Consider the following 26,316-nt stretch of genomic DNA (forward strand, 5'->3'; position numbering starts at 1 on the left):
ACTCATAAATCACGTGAATAACATGAATAAACGTTTTTACTGCATTTTGTAGTGTTTCATACGTTCTATGCTGTCATTTCTCTCCTCTCCTATTGGCAAGGCAAGGCAGAGTGCTCGCAACTGTGTCCTGTGCAGCCGTGATATCTGTAATTGCAATTATTACTTTTGCATATGATGACAGCGTGCAAAAGACGCATGGGCTCTGTGGAGAGCTCCGCTCCAGCTGGCTGCTGTGACAGCTCACTGACTCTGTATTTCTGCTTAATCAGTTTCAGTCTCGCCAGAGTTACATTAATATCTGCATTTTTATATTTGAAATTCAGGGGATTTTGATAATAGATTATTAAAGTTTGTTTGCGAGGCATCTGTGGCCTCTGCATGTGCAGAGTTTGTGCGCCAAACTTTAGGGCGTATTTGCGCCGGCATATCATTAGTGCAAAATGTTTTGGGTAAAAATAGGCTATTAAAAGGAACTGTCGGAATGACGGTATGTTAAAAAAAAAAAAAACTTACCGCCATTCCGACCATAGGAGGAAAAAAGTGTCGGAATAGCGGGACGTTTGATAAAAAATTAAGTGTCGCCTTTCCGACAATTGGAGACCCATGTCGGAATGGCGAGATGTCGGAATGGCAGCATGTAACCCATATTATTAACTGAAGTATGCCTGACCCTGTGGGAGATCAAGGACAGTGTGGAAATGCTTTCAGTGACCGCCCGTTTACAGGTAGTCTTAATGGGCAGATTTTCAGTCCCAGTTTCTGACAAAAGAAACAAATATGTGAATGAGAGCTGCTTTATTGGGAATTCGGCTGTGATCTTGGACATCGTTGTGCCTGGCTTCCCCTTCTTCCGTATAAAAAATTAAATGAAATAAATAAAGTGTAATAATAACTTTAATAGTTCAAACAAACAGAAGACATTTTAGACATTCATCGGTTACCGTTTACGTTTTATTTATCTTAATTACGGAATACAAAACTGATCAGGAAGCGGAACTCAACCGGAAGTGCGTAGACCTGACGTGACGTTGGAAAACAAATCTCCGTGTTGCAACATTTTGTTTTTCTCTGGTCATCCTGATTTAAAGTGGTTTTAATACATCTTTGTGTCGTCTCGTCTCTGCATATTCATGGTGAGACGTTACGTTCCAACATGATGGGGAAAAAAAAACAAAAAACAGCCGTTAATGTGATATTTGTGATGCTAACGCTAGCTACCCGCTAACGCCGCAGAGTTGTTATTGTTGTTGTCAGCTGGAGGATGAAGTTTGACTCTGAGCAACTGTCCTGTGTTTGTTCCCCCTGTCCCAGGTTGTCCTCCGGCTTCCCCTGAAACTATAGTTTACCGGTATCGACTCGGTAACGGAAAATTAGTGGCCATGGCTCAGCAGAGAGGAGTCAACAGCCTGCAGTTCAATCAGGACCAGAGTAAGCTTCTCCCTGGACTCATTTCTACAAACGGTCCTTTACCTAATTATAGTTATAGTTACATAAGTCCAACTAAAGAAGAGCTCGTATTGGTGGCGAAAGGTGTTACAAAGACCTCTACTGAAGACAAAGTCACACGGTGCCTTCCAACAGTCGTTTTTTTAATATATATATATATATATATCTTTAAACGTTTGAATTTGATATATAAATGCAACAATCTTAGCAACACAACAAGGGAAGACAAATTCATTGATATAGCACAATTCAACAGCAAGGTGACTTAAAGTGATTAAAACTGAAAGCACCTTCTTTTTGTTTAGTCCCAACTTCGGGGACAGAAAGCAAATCTATTGCTGAAGATCTGAGAGGTCTGAAGGTTCAAAATGTAGCAGAAGATCTGAGATGAAACTATTTAAAGCTTTATAAACCATCAGCAGGGTTTAAAACTCTATGATGGACAGGATGCAGTGTGGAGACCTCAGGATGGAGGGATATGATCCACTGTTCTGGTGTCACAGAGGACTGAATCAGCTGTTTGATCATCTTTTAGACAGAGCAGGAAATACTCTGTTACAGTCATCAGGTCTGCATGAGATGAATGCATGGAGCAGCTTTTCTAAACCACATTTAATCTTTAACCTTTAATCCTGTAAATATTCTCCAGGTGACAGTCGGCTGACTTGAGCTCTGTTTGTCTTTGTTTAACTGAAGGAAATTCTGGATAATCCAGTTTTTTATTTGTTCGGGGCTCTTAACGAGTGTTCGTTTGGGATCACAATCCCCAGGTGATGTAGATGTATCAGTAGGTATATTTGGACCACCTAAACCAAACCTACCCATCCATTAATGACCTGAGTACTGGCCTGTAATGGAAAATTAATTCTTATATGCATTGTATCGAGTGTTACTGTGTATAACCTGCAAATGACCAAGCTGCAAGGTACCACCCTGTCCTGTTTTCTTAAATTCCTCCTTAAAATGGTGGGCTTGTTATAATGAGATAGCTGCACTTTAAGGGGGATGAAGCTGATCTTTGCGACTGTGTCTTGGTAACTTCAACTGATGGTTTTGGGAGGGAAGGTAGGTTAGATAAGAACAATCAACTATACCCAAGGAGAGATGACGTGACAAGTGGGCAATATAACTGTGTGTTTTTGCCTCAGTGGTCAGAGCAACTCTGTATTTTGTACTGTGTTGTTCTCTCTTTCAAGATATTATTATAAAAGCCTCTTATCTCAGAAGAAAAGAACTGACTCTGTGCATTACTAAAATTTCCACCACAGGTCCCTGCCACATGTGGAGGAGTGCTATTTTCATCATCTACAACGTTTTCAGGATCACATGTGAAAACTGAAGTTGGTCTCACAGAGTTTTTTTTAAAAATTTTATTAAATTTTTTTTTATCTCCACCAGGCTGTTTCTGCTGTGCGATGGAGACTGGGGTCAGGATTTACAACGTGGAGCCGCTGATGGAGAAGGGTCACCTGGGTGAGTCCACTTCCTGCCCCTAGAACCTTTCAGACATAATTTGTTTCTCCAGAGGAAGCGGTTTCATTTCAGCTGCGTTTGGCATTATTTTCACGCTTTATTGTCATTTTCAAACATCTGAACGATATGTTTTAAATGTATTAATGTATGGAGCGGCTGTTCAGGAGGAAGGTCGGTGGTTCGACTCCAGCTTCCCCGGGCTACATGTCAAAGCGTCCTTGGGCAAGGCACTGAACCCCACGTTGCCTACTGATGTATCCATCGGTGTATGAATATGTGTATGAATGGTTAGAAAGCACGTAGTTATGTGTAGACTTAAGACGTGCTGTATGAGTGTGTCTGAATGGGTGAATGTGGCATGTAGTGTTAGAAGTGCTTTGAGTGGTCAGTTAGACTAGAAAAGCGCTATACATATACGGTCCATTTACCATTTATTAACTTATTTCATATATTTCATTAATATTGTTTTGTAGAAGTTCATTCTTTTCAGAGACTCTAAAACACTTTTTTTTTTCTTAATAAAATGGACCCTGAACGCCCCATAAGGGGATCCCAGATTGCCCCATTAGGAATCTGGGTCCAACAGTTACTGCAGCGACATAGTAAAGAGTAGTATTAACATATTAAAAACATTCATTAAAGATAAAATACATTTTTCCCATCTTGTCATTAATAAATCTCAAATTTTAAAACATAATTTCTTCAACATTTCCTTTTTTAAAATTAATTTATTAACTATTTTGTAAACATTTACGTTTTGTTGAGACTTTTCAACGTTATTGACATTTTCGTAATAAAATCTAAAATATTTTGGAGTATTTTAGCTAAAGTTTTGTTGATATTGTCACATTTTTGAGGGGGGTGCAGTCATATTTTTCCTCAGATGTTGCTGAATTGTATTATTGACTTATTTATTAACTTTTAATAACAAACATTTAATGTTTTTTTAAAAATGTTTTTTTTTTTGGTTAGAAAACTTAAATTTATTAAACAAATATAGTTTTTCTTAAAACATTAAAGATATTTGTTGTAATTTAATAATTATGTTTTCATTTATTTCTATATTTCAAAACATTTTTAACATGTTGGGACCTTATATGACTTATTTTGAGACGTATCAACTCTTTATTCCATCCATCCATTTTCTATACCGTCAATCCGTTAATTGGGTAGCGGGTGGGCTGGAGCCTATCCCAGCAGTCATCGGGCGAAAGGCGGGGTACACCCTGGACAGGTCGCCAGTCCATCACAGGGCCACATAGAGACAAACGAGACAAACTCAACTCTTTATTGATTATTTTAATTATTATGATACATTTCAAACAGTTTTTTTCTTTTTTTAAATGAATTGTATTCATATTTTTCCGTACGACTCTGAACACGTCTCATTGTGTTTTGATATTTTTTTGCAGATCACGAGCAGGTGGGCAGTGTGGCGCTGTGCTCCATGCTGCATCGCTCAAACCTGCTGGCCATAGTTGGAGGCGGAGTCAATCCCAGGTTCTCAGAAATATCTGGTATGTCTGATTCACTGAGCATTCCTCTCAGCAGTTTCTGGGTGTTTTCCTCTTTTTGTTGTCATCAATCTTTCTTTAATTTCTATGAAACTTGACTCTAATCAGCTCCTGTGTGTGAAACAAACCATTGTGTTTGTTTCAGTTCTGGTCTGGGATGATGCTCGAGAGTCACGAGACCCCAAAGACAAGCTGGTGCTGGAGTTCACCTTCACTAAACCCGTCCTGGCTGTGCGCATGAGGCACGACAAGTGAGTTCAGACCGACTTCCTCCTGTTTGAGGCTGCGTGAAATCTGATGATTCAATGATCACGGCTATCTGTTTGTAGGATCATCATCATACTGAAAAACAGGATCTACGTGTACAGCTTTCCAGATAACCCGGTCAAACTTTTTGAGTTTGACACCAGAGATAACCCCAAAGGTGACGACTCCGTCCTTTGTGTATTTTATTTTCTTGTCTGGTGGAGCTGTTTCTTAAATTCTCCAAACTTCCTCCTGCAGGTCTGTGCGATCTGTGTCCCAGTCTGGAGAAACAGCTGCTTGTGTTTCCGGGTCATAAATGCGGCAGCCTGCAGCTGGTTGTAAGTAACAACCACTCAGAAACAAGCACACCTCCGATCAAAGTGTCCACATGGTAAAAATCCCATTTGCTTCAGGACCTGTCCAACACTAAGCCCGGCACCTCCTCCGCCCCGTTCACCATCAACGCCCACCAGAGCGAGATCGCCTGCATGGCGCTGAACCAGCCGGGCAGCGTTGCAGCTTCGGCCTCCCGGAAAGGAACTCTGATCCGGCTGTTCGACACCACGACCAGAGACAAACTGGTGGAGCTGCGCAGAGGAACCGACCCAGCCACGCTATACTGGTACGAACCCCGGGAGTCTTTCCCTCAGACTAAATCTAAGTTTATTCGGATGTTTAAAAGATGTGAAAATTGTAGTTATTAAGACCTGATTTAGAATATTGAACGAGTAGTTTGTGATTTAGTAGTAGTTTTGAGTTTTACTTCTAAAAGATCATATAAGTTTCTGCTTTGCTACTGAAAATAAATGAGAGGAACCAAAATATTGATGAAGCTGACTGAAGGCACCAGTAAAACAGGTGGTGCAGGTTAGCTGTTGGTGTGTAGCGGGGTAATAATTAAAAGCATTCAAGTTGAAGTAGAGAGTCACTCAGAGGGAGTTTTTACCGCTCGCCTCGTCTACATTAAAATATTCAAAATAAAGGAATAACCTGGTCAAGTGAGATCACAGCCCTTAATTTAGCTTCTTTGGTTTCACTCAAAAGCACAAAATAACAAGCAAAGCAAGAAATTCCTTTAGAAGTTTCCACAAAACCCAAATAATGCTTCAGCAGAGTTTAGCTAATCAGAATCTTATCAAGTCCAACAACCACAATAAGAGCAAATAATAATATCACTAATCTTTCAGGGGTGGGAACAGTGATAGGTCGGGTCAGTAGGTGTTTCTGTTCTTTTTTGGTAGTGGGGATTATTAGCTGAATAACCGTTAATTTTGTGATAACAGAATCAAATTTGGTACACTCATTGCTGAATTTAATGAATCTGGATATTGGGCCATCGCAAACCTTTTTTTCTGATGGCTGTTCCATTTTTAAAAATGGAATGCTTTGCCTACCCTACAGCTGCTGTTTCATCTTTTCAGTAACACAAATATAATTTAGAGACTTGTTAAAGTGACACAAGCTTTATTACAGTCAAATTGAAAAGAACATTAACTTTTTACAACGTTTTATTAGGTCTCGGTGTTCCAAATTCACAGGCTATGGTCTCCTCTTTGGCTTGTATTCTTCTGTTGCTCCAGAGCTTTTTGCAACCACTGTTGCAACCACAAGATATCAGTTCATGACATGATTTTGATGCCTGTGGCAGGGTTGTCCAGTGGGGCTCAAACATTTCTTCTGTCTTCACCCACCCTCAGTCAGTTGGTGATGGAAGCACAGGGTCCGGTAGCAGTGTCTTCCCCCAGATGTGGTCGCCCTGGTCGACTGCCCTTTTGACATGTTCCACTAGAGCAGCTCGGGTCGGTGGTATTTGCTGCACTCAGCTTTTCCATGGGAAGAGCTTCCTTCTTGCATCGTTAGCCTTGGTACAAGTGCTGGTTCTGTCAAACAGCAGTATGAGAAACATCTCGATAATGTTCATTGCATCATCTGGAATCTCCTTTGGTCCACTTGTCAGCATCAGTAATGCATCTGTCAGTTTTGGCAGTGACTTCATGTAGACCAGGCTGTCTTCTTCCCGTGTCTAGCAAAGCTGGAAACAGTGTCACAACCTGTCAAAGAGTGGAACATGGGAAGTGCACGTGACATCTTTGGACCAAGGGATGCAGCCATTTGGTGGGATGCCAGGTAGCGAAAGCTCTTGCCAGTTCCAAATGCTAACCTCAATTGACATCTGGTCAGTAACTGACTTATGGCAAACACAGCTAAGACCACAACATCAGTGTCAACAGTGCGGATCAGTATACAGTGGTGACCATGCTTTGCAGCATGTGACACATGCAGTAGCATATGACTGTCAGCCTCTTCGTGGCTGGATGGGGCGGAGATCAGGCAGAGGCTGAGTGCTGAGCCGCCCCTGTCCATCAGTGATAACAACTTTCTTTTCTTCCTTACAGAATAAGAGCCTTGGACAGGAAACTGAATAGTCCTGTCTTGTTGCTGTCAACATACAGAAAGTTCTGTCAGTTTCCTGGTATGGCAGCCTTCCCAACAACATACCTCCTAATCCCCTTTCCACACTTGGCTCTTGCTGTGCCTTTAAGGGAATCAAGTATCCCAAATGATGTCCACACGTGACACACCGCGCAGCTGCCAAGATATATGTGGGATGAATACATGTTGTGCAGATTCATCAAATGTCTTGGCACCTCCTGGTTTAATAATCTGAACAATGGCAACACCATCAAGAACTACACAGGTAACATCTGGGGCTTTGGTCTGAGGTGGAGACAGGTCCTCAAGGCATGTCAAAGGGTCACTTTTAGTCCCAAATTGTAATCTTCCTCCATCAGAGAGTGCAGATAGCCATGCTTGGTTCTCATGCTGAAAGAAGTCTGTCAGGTTTCCATCTCTTTTTTGACAGCTGATGTAGAGATGTGCAAATAGTTCAACATCACTTTTCATCATTGCCAACTGTTGCTTCTCTTTTTTTGCTATTTTTTTGGCCACAAACAATTTCAAACAGTTGTGATGGATTGTGTCGTCAATGGGCTTTTTTCTTTCCACAAGACGTTCCTTTGTGAATGCTTCACACTGTTGTTGTCCAATCTTCTGTGCCTTCTTAACAGTCTCCACTGCTAATGGATTGGCAATCTCTTTGCTATGAAGAACAATCAGGTCAGTGCTCTCCTCTTCAAATGGGTTGCCCATTTCTTCAATTACACTGACAAGTGAGGACACATCTTTCTTAAATGCTTTTTGCACACTTGCTGACTGGTCATGGTGGAGAACATCATGCCCTCTTGTCCCTATGAGCTGGTGAGCATCTTCAAATTCTTCAGTCAGTGTTGCAACCTCAGGGCCAGCTACCATCCACCGCCGAAGGGCACTAGGATTGCCTGTAAGACCTATTACCCCTCCAGCACTCTTGATCCAAGCATTATTCTGCTCATGTGCCTGGTCGATAGGGATTGCTGAGAAGACACGGTTGGTCTTCTGAATGGTGAAATTACCAGCATTAAATTCTCTGGCAATATCCGGATGTCTTGCTGATAGTTCAGACATATCACAGAGATGAACTGGGATCCAACGAGCATAATTGGTGTGGTCCAGAGCAAAGAACCATGGTACAAGCTCTGTCAAAGCATCAAGGTACATGCTGAAGGAGGATTGACGCTGGGATCTCACAAAGATCAGTAAACACAGCTCCAGTGCCATGACTGTTGCTCAGTACTGGAACTGAGGACAGCTCTCTCCCCTTTTTGCACATCATTCATCGAAGCTCAAAGGTTCATCCTTTGTATCTGTGTCACGGTTATTGTAGGCCCGATGTTGCAGGATATATAATGCAGCTGCTATGACTTGGTGGGCACGTCTGGAACGAGTAACATGGACTGCACGCAAGAGGGAGTCTGTAGTGCCTGCAGTTGTGATCTCTGCTTGCACCAGTGCTTCAACCCAGCCACTGCCTTGCAACCAGTCACCCAGAGTCTTCAGAGCTGCCATCTCTATATGCAGGCCACCAAACATCACAACCAGTTTGTCTTCTTCATACGTTTCTGGCCACTTCCACTGTATCTGCTTGGTAATGGCATACAAGGGTTGATCAAAGGTTACTACTGGTGTCTACCCAACATTCAGATGCTGAACTGCCTTACTGACTATATCCAGTGAGTGTTTTATCATTGCCAATGTGTGGGCACTCTCCTGGAATAAGGGGAGTACGGAACTCGGACAGATGACTTTTCTTCTTGTAGGGTTTTGATATGCATGGTATGCAGCCCAAGACATGTTTATTCATTGTGCTTCCTGTAATGGTTTCTCAGTGCTAGAAGAACATCTCCTTGTGTGTTTACTTGACCCTGCAATGGTTTAATTGCCTGTACTGCTAGATCACTTCAGAGCTCTATTCTCGGCTCGTCGAACCTTTGTCTTGTTGAAGGCCAGTCTACAAGATTGATGCCACCTAGCTCTGTTGGTAACAAGAGCAGCTTCAAGTCCATCACCTTCATCTAATTTATTTGACTGTATATTTTTGGGTAGTTCATTCAGTTCTTTCATTCTCAGGAGACTTCCAGCTAATGCACTCCCAATATCCTTTCTCTTTGTCAGTGCTGGGTCAGTTAGCGTCTCATTACGATGTTGTTGACAGAGGGAACACAGTACCCAGTTTATATCCTATTTAGGCTTCTTAGACGTTGAGGTTGTTGGACACCCTGAATCTTTTAGCAGAAACTTTTTTGACATAGTCAATTACTATCCACCACCATCCTTATAACATTGTACGAACTGCAACAATAAAAACAAAACAAATTTAGACAGAGAAAAAAAATCATACATTTAAAAACTAGGGTTACTTGTAGCAGGTTACTCTTTCTGGCAAAATCCTTGTACTGAGGTGTGTGACTGTGATCGAGTTATATAATAGATTTTAAAAAAGAAAAAAAGAACCACATTGGCCAAGGAGACATAATGACAGTAAATTAAGTCTTTTGCTTTCAGGAAGTGTTAGAAATGTGTGCGTGTGTGCGCAGAGGGAGATGTCCACATTAGACAGGACATAATTTAACAGTGTCTCATTAAGCTTCCACACCCAACAGCCACTGATACATGTTCCAAGCTAACAAGCTAGCTTAAGTAGGCTACCTATTTTTGCTATCTTGCTAATTTAGTTTTCCTAGGCCCATGATTGTTTTTCTCATTAGCCTTTATGATGTTCATAGCATATTTTATTCATAATTATATTATGAATAATATATAATAATAATCATTAATAATTATGAATAAACAGGTTAAATAAAATATTTAGGCATACCTTGATGGACAGTCCACTGCACTACTTGTCCCTAGAAAATGCTAGCTCATTTGCTAGCTTGCTCGATGGCTAGCCGGATTGTGGTGAGGCAGGAAAAAACAACTGAAAGAGTGTCTAACTGGATTTTTATTAATTTAATATGTGTATTTACATTTTTTAATTTACATTTGTGTATTTAGTTTACATTTTTAATATTTTAAGAAATCATTTAAACATTTTAAAGTAATTTTAACGGAGAAAATGACTACTATGGCCAACAGGGGGCGAATTTGTGATGGCCTAATGTACAGATTTGTTTGGAACATATCCAACAACACATCCACCAAATTTTGTGCTTCTATAACAATATAAACAATTCTTGTTATTTATTGAGCTAATCCGCCCCACAGGGGATGCACATTTTTGGGGGATGCTACCTACATGTTTAGCCCCATTGCTCATTCCATGAATGCACGATCCTTACAAGCTGTACCTCGTTATAAAGGTGACTAATCAGGCTTTCCAACAATACACAATACATCACTAATTGGTATTACTAAAAGGGCAGTTTTTATTCATCATTCATTTATTCGCATAACAAATGGCTGCTACGGCCACTTGGGGGCGCTTTTGAGGTAGCCCAATATCCAGATTTGTTTGAAACATATTCCCCAATACATCATGCTTTTATTACAAAGTGAAAGATTGATGTAAGATATTGTGCTAATCCGCCCCACTATGGTGAGATTTTATATTTGAATCTATGGCTTTAAAAGCCTTGAAGGGCTGCATGAGATGGGGGAGGAATCAAATAACCACAGGAACTCGCAGAAGAGAAGCCAGGAGACAAAAACTTATCTGAACCAACTGAAGTCCAGTTCTGCGTCCAAACAGGTCAAATAATACGTTGGATCCATTTAATCTGGATCAGTTTTTTTTCGGCCTGTAGGTTGAACAGTAAAGTCCTCTTAAATTTTGCTAGTTCTTGAACAACTTTCAGAGTAAAATTAAACATGTTCTCGCTCCGCTGTCCTCCCTGCAGCTCATAGTTATTATATAATTTATCACCCCCCGCCATCCATTCCAGTGTAGGAGTTAAACGACAAGTCTGTATATTTTCTGTTTTTCCTTCTGGTGTAGATGCAGCCTGAATAAACTGCTGCATGATCTATGGTATTATTGTAGTATACATAGTCAGAATATAACGTCCATGTTCACCAGTGGATTGTAAAACATCTGCAGTATATGTATGTACTCCGTTGTCAAAAATCAACTGACAGATCCTGAAATTTAAGTCTGGAAAAGTATGAAACTTTTAAATGGAGAACATGTCTGAAAATTGATCTTTAAAGTAGTTCCCGACTAAGCGGTGAAGGTCGGAGGTGTGAAATATGTAACTAACCTGATGATGTAACAGTGTTCTGCTCTGCTCAATCTTTCAGCATCAACTTCAGCCATGACTCGTCCTTCCTGTGCGCCTCCAGTGACAAAGGCACCGTCCACATATTCGCTCTGAAAGACACCAAACTGAACCGCCGCTCAGCGTAAGACCTCCCTCTGACAGATGTCCTTCAGAGTACTTCTCAAGGGTTGAATGTGTCTTTGTTCGTCCTCACGCAGGCTGGCACGTGTTGGGAAGGTGGGTCCTGTGATTGGTCAGTACGTGGACAGCCAGTGGTCGCTGGCCAGCTTCACGGTGCCCGCTGAGTGCGCCTGTATCTGCGCTTTTGGAAAGAACACGTCCAAGAACGTCAATTCAGTCATTGGTGAGAAAACTGCACACTTTTTAAAGGCAGCCCCGTTTTTAGTGAAGGAAACTCTTGTTTTTAAATTCATAAAGTAATTCAACAGCTTGAAAGGAATCAACTTGATTCGCAGTTGTATAAAAAAATGTTCTCTAAAAACTTTTAGATGTCAAATTTCAAACATTAAGTCAAAGAAAAAGTGGGTGATTCCACTGATTGTCTGCCCACTTTATCCTCATTTAATTAAAGGTTCAAAAGAATCCTCAATAAAATAAGAATATGAGGCAGAAACAGAGTTTGTACAATTCTAAGGAGCTTTAAAGTGAATATTTGGTCTGAGAACCTTTATTCTTCAACATAACCTGAACCCTCTTAAACAAGCTTTCTGTCATTTCTTTAACTAGTCTTCAGGAATAGTTCTCCAGGCTTCTTGAAGGACATCCCAAATCTCTTATTTTTCCTTTATAGGCCAACTGAGGATGTTTAACCCTAAAAACTTTCCTTTATAGGCCAATCACTGTTTCATGTGAAAATTACTGATCTGTCCAGAGCAGACATCTACAAAACTGTGCAAAAACCTTGTCAGAAAATATTTTCAGTGATTTACTGAAACATGTGCATGGACATTCCCAAAGCTCTTCTTTGGATGTTGGCTGCCTTTCATTCCGTTCTCTGTCAAGATGATCCCACACTGCTTCAATGATGTGGAGGTCCAGCTTCTAGGGAGGACTCATCCTCTATAAGACCTGTTGCCATTAACTTTCAGTCAACTTCTTGTGTCATTTGGCATAGCTCAGCCTTTTCTCCCTGTTTCCCTTCCTTAAGAATGTCTTCTTGACAGCCACCCTTCCATGGAGACCATTGCTGATGAGGCTTGGGTCAACAGTAGATGGATCAACTGAAGGTCCAGATGCATCTCTCAGGTCCTGTGTGTTTTAAGGATACACTGCACACCATGCTGACATATGCCAAGATTTCAGCTAATAGCTCTTTGGGAATCCTGTATCCAAAAATACTGCTTTCTGTCTGTCAAACTGTGTTATCTTTGGTGTTTTTCATCGATGCAGCTAAAGAAATGGGAACAAATTATGTGTCTTTGTGACAGGCTGCTAGTAACAAAGTACATAAAAATAAAATTTAAAATGGCTTCTTTGCCAAGTTGTCTGTTATGTGTAGACACAACTCTGGTTCATCCCTTGAGTTAGGAGCCTTTTTTCTGCTTGAAAGATTCATAGGTCAGAGTTAAGTAGCTTAACAAAGAAAATGGTCAGGTACAAGGGCTGGGCTGAAAATGAGTGAAAAAGCAGAAAATGTCCTAAGAAAAGCTTTGAAAGACCTTCAGAAAACCTGGAGAACTATTGATCAGGACCACTTTAAAGATTACAGGAAAGTCTCGCTGCTTGGAGAGAAACAGTCAGAAATTATATTTGGTGCTAGCTCGAGTTGCACGATCCCCACGGTACCCCGTGGTGCCAAATCGTTACGGTTCCTACTATTCTAGAAATTCTACACCAAGGCACTACCGTGGATTACTATACTAACGGTGCCAGTTTCCGCTACACAGCGGCCGCCTCGACTCTCCTCCCGGCTTCTCACCGATTGCTACTCCCTTGTAAACAAACCCACTCGGCAGCCACTGCAACCGAACTACACAGCTGCTGAATGATTGGCTGTTTGCCTGTTACTGGTGGCCTCCGGGATATGATAGTTTTTTTTTTTTCCACACGCTGGGTCCGCCCATCTGTTAGCTGATTGGCTGTTCGTGTGTTTCTGACGGCAAGAACCAACTCCATGTAGACAGCTCCGCTTCGATAGAAATTTGTGAAACCGTGAAATTTTAAAGTTTTGTCTCGCCCAGACGCGCGCACAGCGGTCACAAACACGAGACAACACTCACACACTCACCATGGCAGAAGCACCGGACCTGAGCGATGAGTCGGCCACGGCGTGCAAGTGGCAGCACTAAAAACAAACTCCAAAAGCCACATTTTGAACTATTTTGGGTTTAAACAAGGCACAGACGATAAAGCAATAGACCAGGGGTGGGCAAACTTTTTGACTTGCGGGCAGAATGGGTTATAAAATTTGACGGAGGGGGCATTTGGACACACAATGTAATTTATCAAACCTGGGGATTGAAATGTATGAAAAACAGACACAATTGAAGGTGCAGATTTAAAGAAATCAACATTTAGTGGAAAAAGATCAATGGAATCACTTTCAACATTCAGAACATATTATCACCCATTGAAAGAAAGGGGGCTTTAAATTGAGAGCGATGTGCACCGTGTTTAAGTTACTGTATCGCTGCTGTGCGTACATGCGCAAGTTGCTATTTTTTTCAAAACACGGTAGAGAAACTCACAGTTCAGTGGGAACAGTGTTGTTGTTCTCCCTTTTTTGCCAATGCATCAAAGTCTGGAGTTAGTTTTGTTGTGGCGATACTCAAAATGGATCTGAGGTGTTGGTCAGTTAACCGGGATCTGTGACGGGCTTTGTTGATGTTCATGACGCTGAAAGTCTGCTCACACACGTAAGTCGAGCCAAACAACGCCAGCATCTTCTGTGCCATCCTCCAGAGGTTTGGAAACGTGGCTTTGTTAAGTGAAGTGTAAAAGTAATTTAGTTTAAGAGATTTGAACTTCTCTTTTGAGAAAGAGTCAGACTGAAGATCGATCAGCTCCAATTGCAGCTCATGCGGTGCTGTTTCGTGGTCTTGTGACAGGGGACAGGACACCAGCTGAAGTGACTTGTCAATTTTTTCAAAATCAGTGAACCGACAGCAGAATTTTCTGTGCATGTCATCCAGTGATTTGCAGTATTTCTCCACATTTCGGGTGGCCTTCTGCATGGCCAGTGTGGGAAAATGAGCGAAAGATTTGTTTGACATTTGGCTGGAGAATAAAATCAGCTTGGATTTGAAGGCTCTCACATTTGTGTACATGTTGTGCACAAACTGATCTTAATGTTCAGCTCATTCATGTGTGACAATATGTCCACAGCAAACGCAAAGTCACAAAGCCAGTCCTCATCGCTCAGTTCAGGGAATTTGTCGGATTTCCGCATTAGCTCCTGTTAGAAAAATTCTCTTAAAATTAGGCTCAGAGTCGCTGGATACGATTAACACAAAACATTTATTTCTTGCAAGAAAGAGACAAGTCCGCACAAATCCACACAACCTGTCGGGAAGATCGCTCAGAGTTGTCCCCCGACAAAATGGTGCTCCTGCTATTTATGTTGTTTATGCTTGCTGATCACACAATGTTATGAGAAAAGGCGCTTTTCTCACCATTCATTATTATGGGAAGGAACATTCAATGTTATGGGAAAAGGTGCTTCTCTCCCCATTCCTTGTTATGAGAAGGAACATAAGAGGTGCTTCTCACCAGTTAATATTATTGGAAAGACTAGTACCAGAGTCAAAACACTTTTGCTTGAATCATAGAAGAGGAAAGATGGAGGGACTCTTCTGTCATTGTATAACTATATAATTTTTCCAACATTCCCTCCTGTTTATGCTATGAAGTATTAAAACTCCAAAAACCCTGCACCCCGTACATTTAACATTGAATGTATTTCTACCGTTCGCAGTGCATAGGAGCGAAAAACCCATTTGCTTTATTTACGGGAAAATTCTCCTATGGCCCCATTCTCTCCTTGGCGACCGACCGCTTAGTCACTCACTCAGTATCAAAAGTCGCACTCCGAACCGTTAATTTCAATGAATGGTGATGGACCTCGGTGTGACCAGCAAACACAAAACGGATACACAACCAAAAATACATGGCAAAAAGGACAAAAATCAATAAAACTATGACTAAATGATTAAAAAATGGACAAAAATCAATAAAACTATGACTAAATGATTAATGAACAAAAATAATACAATGGAATAATAAAAATGGAAATATGACACAAACAAAAAATTAATTAAATGAAAATATGAATAATGAATGAAAATATGATTATATGCAATTAATAAATAATATGAAATTGATATTAAATGGAAAAATTAATAAAATGAAAAAATTAATAAAATGAAAAATAATAATAAATGAAAATCAAGAATAGTCAAACAATGATAATAATAATACAATGCAGTTTATTCAGTTGGCTCTGCAATCGTCTGCTTCTGGCCGAACATCAGTCCGGCTGGGTCTGGAACTGCTAAGCTATCTTGGAAGGAGAGGTTACTAGCACTTCACTTCCCGGAAGAGGTCTTTACCACCTCTTATTCCCTAACTAATCCTCTTTTAGGACACTTCAGGATATAATTCACCCATACAGTGGTTGGAGGCTGTAGATTGTTAGACGTTACTTGGTGGAATGAACTCTTCAAATCAGCTTTTCATTCAGTTGGGGTGGAGCGCTTAGCTTCGCCGTCCACCCTTTTGTACACATGTGGATAAAAATTTGTGATTGTTCCGCCATCATCTTCGCATGATGGGAATTCCAGAATTCCAGAAACCTGGTCAGTTACCTGACTTTGAGTCCTGTAGTGGTTCTGCTGCTGATGCAGTTCATCAAACTGTGGACAAATGTCTTTTAATAGGTCCAATTCCCATGTTTATTGGTCTTTCATATGAACGCAAAAATAATCATTAAAGAAATCATTGAGAATTCACTCGGGGTCATTCAAAGTACTTTAAATGTTATCTGTATCATCGTCTCCATCATCCATGTGTCGCTCGTTGTCATCATCTCCCTCTACAATAGACAGAGACTAACCCATTCTCCATCATGTCAGTGAAGGGGTCGTTGATTTTCTATCAGCTCTGCAGAGAGTGAGGCGAGTCCCTCTTTGTGATTCTGCCATCTGCGGAAGTATTGTTAGGAATAAAGGAACAGGATAAAGTTCCAAACATTTTAATTGTTCAGCAATGCCTCGTAGATGTAATTTATCCAATAAACATTTTTATTTATTGTTGCCCACCAGAAAAGAAAAGATTCAAAGTCTGAAGTTACTTGATTTTTAGCTTTAAATTCATCTGGGACTCAGAATTCCAATGCTATCTAGGTACACTCTGTTGTCAAATGAACCTCCAGACGCAGTTGAACGCTTGAGACATTGCAGCTTCTCACCCAAGGCCTTAAAGTCCCCCACAGGGAACAGACGGAGAGGCATCAGTAGTTGGGCTATTGTGCAGCTGCCAGTTAGGCAGAAGGACAGGCCTCAGTTTCATCTCCCCACACAGCCACCAGAGGTCTGCTCTCATGGAAGTCTGGTTCCGAAACCAAGATGCTGAGTAGTTACCTGCGTCCTGAGTGACAATAGATGGATTCTTGACAATTATCTGACATGAGTGTACCCACATTCTTACCTGTACCCCTGTGGATGAAACATATATAATTACCCTTATAAGCCAACGCTGAGGGCAGTGCATCTCTTTTCTTAACTGCTGGGAACAACAAAGAGAGTTTTACATTGCTCTGTGTTAGGTACAAAAGATTCATTATGCAATTGTAATGCTTCATTTCTATATTTATATTCTGGCTTTTGCACATTCAATACAATTAGATTGGTTATTTTGTCATGCTGTATACATTCTAACAAAATTCCAACTGATACACCGACGATTCTTCAGAAATTTTGTATTAACATACATTTCACATATGTACTTTTCAGAATACACATGGGCTTTTTGGTTGTCTTTACATAAAATAACTGAGCATAAGTCAATGTCAGCCACCCCATCTATTCCTGCAACAAAAAATAGGTTGACAAGTTGTCTGTTGGACCTGAGGGACCTCCTATCTCTGTGGTCAGTCTGGGTCTGAGGGTGATTCATTGTAGTGCATTATCTTTTAGTTTTTTATTAATCTGTGCTTAATCCCATAGAATTAGCAATACTATAATAAGAATAATGATTAACAATACACAACTGGTTCCTTTTAACCTACAAATCCTGGTAATTTAAATGGATGCCACGGCTGCTGTCTGTCTATCCCTGTCTTATTTTAGCCACAGCCTATGTTCCCGTTTTAGCCGTTGTTTTCTTCACTGAGGTTGAGACGAACCCCCTCCTGTTGAGAGAATTCCCCTTTGTAGTCAGACTTATGCCTCAGAGAACGGTGGTGGGTAACTAATCTTTCCCTACTTCTGCAGGTCGTGGCCTGATTCTGTTTCTAACGCCTGGCGCAGAGTTATTTATTCCTGTAGTCTTCTCACACAGACTATGGACTAACTATAGTGATACTTTGTCTGGTATAGTATCGTGGTTACTTATTTTGGTATCGTGACAACTCTAGTGCTAGCATTAAACCTCCACTGGACATCACAGTGAGGATTCCTGCTGATCCACATGAATGGTTAATGTGTGTTCAATTCAGTTTTAACACACCGCTGTTTTTTGCAAAACCTCATCTATCACCTCATCTCTGGAAACAGAGATGATATGATACATTTATTGACTGTTTTAAAAGGCCGCTCTGCGACAGGATCCAGCTTACTGTGACAGGTGAATAGGTTCACTATATAAAACATGATACTGAACCGTAACGCAGCTTAGCCTGTTGCTGTCAGAGTAAATGCAAACAATGAGGAAGGAAATGCCAAGATAATCCAGGGAAAAAGTCTCTTCTGTGACTTTTTTAAAGTCGAAAGAAAACTGCATGAAAAAGGATGCAAAACTGGAGGATAAAAACATGAACAAAGTAACTCAAAATCAAGAGTTTGATCAGACTTAAAAGCTGCAAATGTTTTTCTTTAAAAATGACTTAAACGATTTTGAATATTGAAATATTTCTCTAATTCCAGTCAGAATCTTTGTGATTGTATGTACAGCTTGAACACAGATCTATGTCTCCTCTCCTGCAGCTATTTGTGTGGACGGGACCTTCCACAAGTACGTGTTCACCCCAGACGGAAACTGCAACCGAGAGGCCTTCGATGTGTATCTGGACATATGTGACGACGACGACTTCTGAGAAAGAGAAAGAAACACGACCGACCTGAAGAGACTGTTGTGTTCTGAAGACAGTGGGAAAATGGCCATCAGAGACAAACAGACTCAGTGCTGCAGCCTGTTTTATATCATGTTGTGTTTATTGTATCTGCAGTGTGAATATGAATACATGTACAAAAGATCCGGAGTTTGTTTTTTTGTTTTATGGAAGCCATCTTCATGCGCCTATCAACTACTAAGCAGCACTCCAAGATTTAAATACAAACTTACTCTCTCTATGAAATGTGTTTATCTAAAGACAAAATTGAGATATGGTTAAAAAGTATAAACCAGTAATTTATAAACTAATTTTGAATTATTTTTTTACATAAATACACCTGCAAATAGCTCAATCATTTATGTTTATGCATTTAGCAGACACTTTTATCCAAAGGGACTTACAAATGAAGATATAACATTACAGCTAACATCAAAGCTAACAATAAGCTACATAGAAGGAAACCACGAGTCAGACTCTGTCAAAGGTGACAGAGTAGATATTGAGTGCAGGCATAGAGGGATGTACAGAAAGATAAAGTGTAGTAGAGTGGGTAGGGAAGTACAGGGTAAGTGCTAGGATTGGAGATGCTCTCTGAAGAGCTTGGTCATGGACAGATAAACGGGGATGCCCCTGTTCTTGTGGCAGATGTATCACATGAAAAGAGTCCGGATTATCTTAAGCGTGGTGTAGGCACTGCTAGACGACAATCCCGTGACGACCAGAGTGACCGAGTTGTGACATGAGCCTTTGCAAGAGCATTCAAGTAGATGGGAGCCGTTCAGTTAAGCACTTTGTAGCTAATATCAGTGACTTGAATTTGATGCGGGTGGCTAAGGGTAGTCAGTGGAGCTCAATGAACAGAGGGGTGACGTGTGCTCTTTTATGAAGATTTAGTTGAGTGTTCTGATCAGAAAAAAGTGATTGCATCTGTGTGTTTGTGTGTGTTGTGATATGAACTTCCGTGTTGAAGCAACTAGTGTGGCTGCGTGTGGGCTTTAGTGCACGTGAGTCATGCACTCCTTAGGGATCAGCTGGGAACGTTCAACAAGCTCTGAACTTTCTGCTACCTAATAAACAACATTCAGTAATATAGAAAATGACCAATAATCTGATTATGCTGTTCACATAATATACAGATATTGTTACAGAATACAGACTTAACATATTCAAAACTTATTCCCACATTTGTTTGCGCACAACCAAAGTTTTCCTGCTGTGTCCTCATCAGGTCTCAAAGCTCGTCCATTTTATCTGTCACATTTCCCATGATGGAAGAAATGCTTTAAACTTCCTCCTCCTTTTCCTCCATTTTCTTCCTGTTCTGCATCCTCGACGTCTCCTCTTCAACTCAACTTGATTTGGGGTCTTATTCCAGGCATTACTTGGACTTTCGAAGAGGTCCCAGCGGAAGTCCTTCTAGCAGCATCAGAACAGCTCAGAAACATGTTTCAGAAATCTGTGTTTTCACAGGAAAAAGCTCAGTAGAAAATCTGAAGATGAAAGAAAGAAAGTATTTTCAGAGCTGCTACAATAGGCTGCCACCAGAGTAGCGCTGTTCCAACATGTTAACATTACTAGAATAAAGCAGATTCATTAAATTAAATTCATTAAAGTGAGCCAGACTGTATTTTTTTACCTCGAGGTGGAAACAGAGAAGTTGGCTCTCTCTCACATATCTGTAGCAGTAAAAGGTCGATCCTTAATTAAAATCTACAAAGATCCTTCATTTCCGATTTAAAAAAAAATAAAGTTGTGTTTTTATATAAAAAATACTAAATTTTGTGCAAAATTATGACGATTTCCAGTACATACAATACATTACTACTGCTCTCTTAATCATGTTACACATTATAAAATAAGTGGATCAGAAAATTATAGACAATATTTGGTCAGATTAATGATGGATAACTGATTAATTAAACACTTTTTGTCCTCTGATGATGGATTAACTTTCTCTGAAGCTGCAGGAAAGTAAATATTATGTGTGAGTAGACTTCAGATTATCTGGAGAACGTTTGCTGGCATGTAACTTCATATCCACATGATGCTTGAAGCGACCGCTGTTCTGTTGTTTTGCAGTTTAACCTCATGGTGGTGATGTGACTTCCTGAGTTTGTAGACACAGTGATGAAGAAGCATGTTTAGGACTATTTTCACAAAATTTAACTTGAAAAGAAGCTGCAGGAAATACACAAGAGTGCACCTGAGTAAATCAGATTTCATGACAATGAAGGCAGGATTAAAAACCTACATTTCATCATTTCTTTTATTCCCATTAAGCGTTCCTGCGCTGCAGATGTTCCTCCAGACGGGAACACTTCATCATGACTCCCTCGTTCAATAAATGTTGCTGAACTTGTTAAGCGTCCAGCTGTGCAACAGATCCCACTTTGACATTTTAAATGCTCCCACATGGATACTGAGTAGTCCATGGTTTGCTTTCAGCTGCTGCTGTTTCAAGACAGCTGTCTACCTTCGGCTTCCACAGGCTCTTGTTATTTGTGTAAGTGGATCGATGTTTAACTGCTGGGATAGGCTCCGGCCCACCCGCTACCCGACCACGGATTGACGGTATAGAAAATGGATGGATGGATGGGTCGATGTTTAAATGTCAGCTATGATGACTCACTTGTTTGAAAACAAACCCAATAAAATGTACTTTTAATTTTTGTGGCTTCTGCAGCAATGTGTGTGCTGTGATCCAACTGAAAATTTGACCTTTTTTTACCCCAAATATTTCCACTACAAATAAACTAATAGTGAAATATTTCACCCTCTAAAAGAGCACCAGGGTTTTACTCCACTGTAACTTATAAAACCTGCTTAAGTTACAGCAACATACATCAATAAAAGAATAATTTATATTTAAAAAAACTAAATGATTAAGCTTTTATCATTGTGGAATGAATTAGATTTTTGCAGCGGGTCTTTCTACACAGGAGAACGTTCATATTAGCACCATAAAAGGCACTTAAAGGAAGAAGGAGGTGGAGGAATCAATGCTTATGGATGCTTCTTTGTGAGAAGTTTGATTGTACACCTGGTATTGCCAGAATCGACAGTCAATCTCGTCACAGAAGAGTGAATATAAGAATAAAAACAACTGAACAAACTGCATCGTGTGCACTGAAATGATCAAATCGTTGCCTTAAAACTGAAGGCCTTAGATGTTAGATAAAGGCTGAAAAATTAAACCTTTTTCGCTTAACTTTTATGTCAAATCCAAAGTTGTGGAGTCTGAAATCATGAAGTGGTGAATCCTGCAGGCTCATTGATCCACATTATACATGTTCCCATGTTTCAACTACTGGTGGCGCTACAGCACTCAAAACAAATATATCACACCTGGCAAAAGGAATAAAGGCACCACATGTGTCAAATCTGAAAATGAATTTGCAAAATGCAGCAGAACAAAAGGACAATGACATGGAGTTGATGGAGTTTATAGAGTTCATGGCGCAGGAACAACTTTTTACTCTGTTGTGAGCATGTACATTTCTGATCAGCCCTCATTTCTTTATGTTTCCTCCCAAGCAGCCAGACTTTCTTATAATCTTTTAAAGTGGTCTTGGGCAGTAGTTCTCCAGGCTCCTAACTCAAGGGATGAACCAGTGTTGTGTCTACACATAACAGACAACTTAGCAAAGAAGCTATTTTAAATGGTATCTAAATGGTATCTTTTGGAAACTGGATTTAAACAGACACCGATGCTTCATTTTAAGTGATGAAGTTTAGTGAAGAAGCAGCGCTCTCTGCTGGTCAACATATACAGCAGGAGGCTGGAGATGTTTCTGGAAGACAAAATGTCTAAAAATAAAAGGAAATGTTGGTGTTTTCACGCTTTAAAAATCCTCCAGTTATCATAGATGACAGGGGGATCCCACAAAGGAGGGAAGTAAAGAATAACTGATGAAAGTGGAGGGAAATCTGATTAATTTCAAGCCACTTTGATTAAAACATTTTCAATTTATGAAAACAGCCATGTTTTTATTTTTTTAAACATTTTACCACTGGATGAATAAAGTATTTTTCTTTTCTATTTTATTCTATTCTATTGTATTCTATTCTTTGAAGGTAAGAGGTGCCTAATAACCCAATTTTAAAGGCCATAGGTTAAAATGGGGGAAAGTCCCTTTCCCACAGAAAGTGAATTAAATCCCAGCAGCAGAGTAAATGATTACCAGGTGTTGGTCCAGTTAACTGGATTAACTGGTAATTAAAGCTGCATTTAATCAGAAAATTTCAAGACAACTTTTTCATTTTTAAAAATAATTCTTAAACTCTGAATTTTACACAAAAATCTTATTTTTTGTGATTTTATGGGATTTTTTTGTGTACTTTTTGTGCATTTTATCCATGAACTTCACCCTTACACTATATATTTGAAGTTTTTGGTTCAGCACTTAGATGTGACCCTCACAAACAGAACTGACTGTCTAGATTTAGGATGATGTGTAATAGAACATTAGTTTTGTTATATTTGCTGGCACCACGGTGGCAGCAGTTTTGAAAATACTGCATCTGTCTTTTCTCTTTGAGGTTTTTTACTGCTCTGAAAACACAGATTTCATGTTTCTGAGCTGGTTTAGATGCTGTGCTGCTGAAAGGATTTCTTCTGGGAACTCTGGTAATGATGCATAACCATGGCAACAGTTAAGTTGTTAACCTGTTGGAGCAGCTAACTGACTCACATCGGATTATTTATCAGTAGCAAATAGATTTTTATTATATATTTGTTATTGGATCATTTATGGTGAAAAATCCAAAATATCTCCGAAAACAGACTGTCCTCTTAGGACCACTTTACTTGCTAGTTGCATCCTTTTGAAGCCAACTTTCTTGATCCTAATGAAAGTAAAACTGAGGTGATTTGTTTTGGGAAATTTAACCCTTTTATTGACTTTCTTGGCACTCCCAGTCATTTTGCTCCTTATTGTCATGATGTTGAGAGAAATCTGGGTATAATTTCTATAAACAGTCACTAAAACTAGTTTGTATTAACTGAGAGTTACTGTCACATCTCTTCTTTTTGACTTTTGGCTCCAGTCCGATGTCCCTTTAGATGATAACTTTATTCATTGTCTTTTACTGTCTGCTGTGTTACGTTTTATTGTTCTTAGTTATTTACTTTATCTGGCTGTACAGCACTTTGGTCAACACTGCTGGTTTAATCTTAATCTTTGACACAGCTGGTGAGCCCAAACACTTAAAGACTAGTTTTTCATTAGAATTAGTTTTTGTTAGAAGTTTCTCCAAACTTCTAACTCCACCTCTTGGTATCGAACTTTGAGGAAAAAGTAACAGCCTGACCTAAACTACACAGTATTCAGGAGTTTGTCAGTTCAACTGTTGATCCCGGAACAAAACCAGGATCCTTTTAATCAAATAACACAAATCTTTCAGATCAAAGTCTATTTAGATGTTCGATAATGTTTGAATTCCTCATTAAACTTTCTCATCCAGACCCATAAACTCAGACATCAGTTTAGTTTCCTTTATTTAGAAAAGACTAAATGATTTCATGCTTTCATCAGTAATACCACCAAGAAGCTTAATTTATAAAACAAATTCACACAACCTGACTTTACAGTGAAGGAGGAAGTGTCTAGTTTTTAAACAAAAAATGTCTCAGATTAAAATTGAAATAAAAGCTGAAAAAGGTGTGTCAATCCAGTTGAAAAATGTTTTTGACCCTTTCCACACAGTTTCAGCTCACTTTTGTTGAATATGTCGCACATGAGTCACTTCCAAGGATGAAAAACTGACAGTAAGTCTCGAATCAGAGGGCAACAGGGGGGCTGAACGCTTCCATGGTTTCCATAACAAGCGACAGGTGATCCAGAAATGAGTTGACGGACACTCTGAGGATTCGAGCTTCATCAGCGCTCCACCTCCTGAAACACAGCGACACACTCCTTCAGATAAAATCTACAAACGTCAGTCGAACTCACGCTGAAAGGAGGAGGGCTAAGAGTCTCACACAGACAGCGTGCTGCCAGAAACGTTCAGCTGTTTGCTAATGCCGCCCCTCCTCGGCTCCTGGTCAGGCGACAGGGACCTCAGAGCAATGACGGCCTCACGCGACGATGGGAACGGGACGTCCAGAGAGCTGTATGCTGGTGAAGGAAAACTGGAGGAGAAAAGATACGCAACATGCCACGCCAATGGCTTCTTTGCCAAGTTGTCTGTTATATGTAGACACAACAGTGGTTCATCCCTTGAGTTAGAAGCCTTTTTCTGCTTCAATAATTCATAGGTCAGAGTTAAGTGGCTTAACAAAGAAAAAACACATTCCTCTGAAAATGGTCAGGTACAAGGACTGGACTGAAAAGGAGTGAAAAAGCAGAAAATGTCAAAGAAAAATCTCTGAAAGACTTTCAGAAAGCCTAGAGAACTATTGATCAGGACCACTTTAAAGATTACAGGAAAGTCTGAACAAAATGAGGACTGGATCAAGACTCCGGGGTCGGGACTCTGGGGTCAGGACTCTGGGGTCAGGACTCTGGGATCAGGAATCTGGGATCAGGACTCTGAAGCTCTGAAGCTTCAGAAAAAAAAACTTTATAATACCTTTAAACTTTTTGCACAAGTTTAGATTTTTTTAACTCAGTGAGGTCAGATGCATTGGCACCTTTTCAAATTAGTTTTAAAATTGGGCTCCAGCAGTCCTTTTATTGTTTTTAACCACACGTGATGTCTTTGTTTTAAGCCTGGTTCTGGTTTCTGCATCTGCTTACATGTTGAAATAAATCCTGAAGAAAACAGTGTTTATTGGAGCAGGTTTTACCTCCAACTGTCAAAATAATTAAGTTGTTTATCCATACTGCTGAGAAACTCAATGAATCAACCAGTTAACTGACCTTAATTATTTCAACATATATCAACCTGTTAGTTATAAATGCAAGAAAGTGAAGCACATGAATCCTGTACTGGAGTAGAAGTACTTCGGTCCTGTCCATGACTGAAATGTGTCGACAAAAACAAGCTTTACAGAGTTACCTCAGATTTAAGCTAATTTTCTTGAAAAAACGAAACAAAAAAAAAACACCCGTCCGTTGTACCGACTTCAGTTCCACCACCATTTGAACCGAACTCTGTATTAAACACGTACACATTGCTGTAGTAACCAGACTAACATTTAACTAACCGTCTGCGCAGTTTTCTCCGTGTATTAAACCATGTGTATTAAACTCATGTACCTCTGACACAAAAGCCTGCAGGTGTAGCTGAAGGATACAACTCCAATTTACCGGTTTCTGTGTTTCTTTCTCCGCCCGCCATCGCTGTTATTGTGATGAAGCTTCTGAACCGGAAGTGTTTTCATCCTGCGCCGCAGCGATCTGCTGCCCTTACATGGCGGGGTGCGGTACTAAAGGGGAATGAGGCCTGGGTTTGCCAGATTTTTTCGTATTTTATTGTACTTTGCAAAAGTTTAAATTATTTTTATTTTTTCTTCCAAACAGCAAAACCTTAATGTACTATTTGAAAGTTTTTCTTTGGAAATTGGCAGCTTGTTCACTAATTTCCAGTCCAGTCCCTGTACCTGTACCTGACCATTTTCAGAGGAATCATTCAAAAGCAGAAAAAAGGCTTCTAACTCAAGGGATGAACCAGTGTTGTGTCTACACATAACAGATGACTTAGCAAAGACTTAGCCATTTTAAATTGTGCACTTTGTTACTAGCAGCCTGTCACAAAGACACATCATTTGATC

General features: G+C 40.1%; 2 protein-coding genes across 2 annotated transcripts; one reads left to right on the forward strand and one right to left on the reverse strand.

Annotated features, from left to right (window-relative positions):
• The first annotated feature begins 1,023 nt into the window (after positions 1-1,023).
• Positions 1,024-18,744, forward strand: wdr45 (WD repeat domain 45). The gene is made up of 11 exons (XM_072371796.1): positions 1,024-1,133; positions 1,312-1,428; positions 2,845-2,919; positions 4,332-4,436; positions 4,579-4,684; positions 4,763-4,857; positions 4,938-5,017; positions 5,093-5,301; positions 11,355-11,456; positions 11,533-11,678; positions 18,475-18,744. The coding sequence occupies exons 2-11, from the start codon at positions 1,380-1,382 to the stop codon at positions 18,582-18,584; spliced, it is 1,077 nt and encodes a 358-aa protein (XP_072227897.1). The 5' UTR covers positions 1,024-1,133; positions 1,312-1,379; the 3' UTR covers positions 18,585-18,744.
• Positions 18,745-24,082: 5,338 nt separating this feature from the next.
• LOC140276935 (L antigen family member 3-like) lies at positions 24,083-25,905 on the reverse strand. Its single transcript, XM_072371797.1, has 3 exons — positions 25,840-25,905; positions 24,583-24,711; positions 24,083-24,496 (listed from the first exon to the last, which is right to left on the reverse strand). Exons 1-3 carry the CDS (start codon positions 25,881-25,883, stop codon positions 24,382-24,384), a joined length of 288 nt encoding a protein of 95 aa, XP_072227898.1. The 5' UTR covers positions 25,884-25,905; the 3' UTR covers positions 24,083-24,381.
• Positions 25,906-26,316: the final 411 nt, after the last annotated feature.

The sequence above is a fragment of the Leuresthes tenuis genome, unplaced genomic scaffold (assembly GCF_036924035.1).
Source record: "Leuresthes tenuis unplaced genomic scaffold, fLeuTen1.0.hap1 SCAF_19, whole genome shotgun sequence".
NCBI classification, from domain to species: Eukaryota; Metazoa; Chordata; class Actinopteri; order Atheriniformes; family Atherinopsidae; genus Leuresthes; species Leuresthes tenuis.

Bases quoted from the DNA above. Each gene is read 5' to 3' on its own strand.
- wdr45 (XM_072371796.1), top strand. From the start codon at position 1,380: ATGGCTCAGCAGAGAGGAGTCAACAGCCTGCAGTTCAATCAGGACCAG. The intron at 2,920-4,331 runs GTGAGTCCACTT...ATTTTTTTGCAG, and splicing joins GATGGAGAAGGGTCACCTGG to ATCACGAGCAGGTGGGCAGT. The intron at 4,858-4,937 runs GTGACGACTCCG...TTCCTCCTGCAG, and splicing joins CACCAGAGATAACCCCAAAG to GTCTGTGCGATCTGTGTCCC.
- LOC140276935 (XM_072371797.1), bottom strand. From the start codon at position 25,883: ATGGCGGGCGGAGAAAGAAACACAGAAACCGGTAAATTGGAGTT. The intron at 24,712-25,839 runs GTATCCTTCAGC...ACCAGCATACAG, and splicing joins GAAACCGGTAAATTGGAGTT to CTCTCTGGACGTCCCGTTCC. The intron at 24,497-24,582 runs GTGAGACTCTTA...GCTGTGTTTCAG, and splicing joins TCTGGCAGCACGCTGTCTGT to GAGGTGGAGCGCTGATGAAG.